The 2,306-nt window shown below is 50.7% G+C and overlaps 1 protein-coding gene across 1 annotated transcript in view; it reads left to right on the top strand.

The window, feature by feature from the left end:
- Positions 1-208: 208 nt before the first annotated feature.
- The window catches only part of AGRN (agrin), a 117,758-nt gene continuing 115,660 nt past the window's right edge, over positions 209-2,306 (top strand). The window contains exon 1 of the mRNA XM_009325180.1: positions 209-478. Coding sequence (XP_009323455.1) covers positions 385-478 — 94 coding nt within the window. The 5' untranslated portion in view covers positions 209-384. The remainder of the gene's footprint in view (positions 479-2,306) is intronic.

The following is a 2,306-nucleotide window of genomic DNA, read 5'->3' as shown; positions in this document are numbered from 1 at the left end:
GGCAGAGAGAGTAGTATGTGCTTTAGTCTTTGTTGCCTATGCATTTTGTGCTTTTAGAGGGATGGCTAATGAAATTAGCTCTGCTGGAAGACTTTGCCAGCCTGAACCACTCCTGTGCATCTTGTGACAACGTGATAAAAATTAACTGGGCCAGAAGGTGCCAATTGTTTGTGGCTGTGAAATGGTCTCACGTGCTCTTTCTCCCTCTCGTTCAAGGTGAGAGTCTGGCGTTATCTGAAAGGCAAAGACATCGTCACTCACGAGATCCTCTTGGATGGTGGGAACAAGGTGGTTATCGGTGGCTTCGGGGACCCGTTAATCTGCGACAACCAAGTCTCGACTGGGGACACACGGATTTTCTTCGTCAACCCAGCCCCACAGTACATGTGGCCGGCACACCGCAATGAGCTGATGCTGAACTCCAGCCTCATGCGGATAACGCTGCGCAACCTGGAGGAGGTGGAGCACTGTGTGGAAGGTGAGGCTGGAGCATGGGTGCCTGGCTTTCCCTGGGGTGCTCTGAGCACACAGACGCAGCAGCAGCGGCCAAGCCCTGGCTCTGTTGGCCACCTTGTGCTCTTAGCTTGTAAATGATTGATTGGCAAATGATCCCGCTGGTGATGAGGCGGATCAGTCCTGCTGTTCTACATGTGTCTGGGGTAGAGTCATACTGCTCTGTGGACTCACTTGTCACCGGGACAGTGCCTGGCATTGCCCTTGGTTACAACCACTGCCTTTGACAACAAGGTACAGCCAAGCAAAGTTATTTTATGTTATTTTTGCTCCAGATTTGATGCAGGTTCTCAGTCCCCTCTGTAATGAGTCTGATGTGGTTGGGAGCATCCCCACTGCAAGTCCTGCCCTGACAGAAGTGTGTGGCAGGCATTTACCAGGGAATTTAGACTCCCCACACCTGAGTTAGATTTTTTTTTTCCCCCCTGTAGGTTTAGAGCTAATAAGTTAATGGGTTAATCCTGTGGTGAAGGCCTGTCCTTCATGGTAGCCACCCCTAGCTTCCTCTGTCTCCGAGCTTCCTTTCTTGCTAAGTCAGCCTTGCGGACTCCTGTAGGGATCCAAGAAGCCAGATGAGTTCTGCTGGGGGGCGAAGCTTCCTTCTCCAAGGTATAACTAAGTCAGAACCAAGCCGAGCAGCTAAGTGATTTTGGGGAGTATGAGTTGTGCTTCTGTATTGTCGTGGTGAAGCCCTGTGTCCCCTTGCACATTAATTTCTCTGGAGCCTTTGGGTCTGCTCTGAAGAGAGCTCAGATGAGGAGGGTTGTAATGTTGTGCTGTGCTCATGGAGTACACGTGCACCACACTGACGCTCAGCACAGGGACCGTGGGCTGACTTGTAGCTGTCCATGGGACAACGTGAGGAGTGCTGACGTGCCCATGCCAAAGAGGGTGGCTGAGTTACTAGTGCTGCTGTGGGTGTAACAACATAGCTGTTGGGAAGAGCTGAGGGGGACGCAGCCCATGTGTGCTCTTTAATAGGGTCTTAGACCTCCAGATGTGGAGACGTGCCTCTGTGGAGAGCAGATCTGGAGAGAATTGATCTTTCTTCTACGTGTTGCCCAACCACCTTGAAAACATACTTCTGTAATAACCCATTCGCTGGGTTCCTTCTTCCCCCTTTATGCTTGTCCTGTGTTCCAGCAAGAGCTCCGGGCTCATGGCGCAATGTGGTGCCCCAAAAGCCCTTTGATGGGGTCTGAGTATGTCCTGAGAGCAGATGAGTAAACAAGGGAAGGAATGCAGGAATTCTGCACAGACAACAAATAAACATGCAGATTGGCTCCCTCCTCCCCCTTGGACGTGCAGAGGAGAGGCCATAACCCCTTTTTCCAGCTGTGAATGCTGACGGGGGTAAATGACCGAACTGTTGGTCTGGGAGCCTGGGAGAGAGCTAGTTCAGCAATGTGGCTTACAAGAGGCACCCGTCTTGAGTGGTTTTTGGAAGAGGGAGGGACACTGGTGGTATATATATGTATTTCATCTTGCACTTGAAAGGTATCAGTCTTGCTCCTTCCTTGCACCTAGTGGAGAGGGAGGGAAGAGGAAGAAGAGTGTGTGTGTAGCTGTTTTTGTTAAACCTGAGCAAACATTTTGGAAGAATTCTGTCTTCACCTAGTTTGTTGTGTTCTTTGGCATGCTCATTTTGCACACGCTGGATGTGAGCTGGGGTGGCTGAGCTAGGTGGCTCCCGTTTGTGGTGAAGGACATTGTCCCTTAAGGCCCCTGGGAGATGATGAGACCTAGTTTTCCTCCTAACACTACAGATTCAATGTAGAATTTATCACTGGGGA

This window comes from Pygoscelis adeliae, unplaced genomic scaffold, assembly GCF_000699105.1.
Source record: "Pygoscelis adeliae isolate BGI_AS28 unplaced genomic scaffold, ASM69910v1 Scaffold36, whole genome shotgun sequence".
Lineage (NCBI taxonomy): Eukaryota > Metazoa > Chordata > Aves > Sphenisciformes > Spheniscidae > Pygoscelis > Pygoscelis adeliae.
Note: the sequence above shows the minus strand (reverse complement) of the source record. Positions and strands in the feature narration are given on the sequence as shown.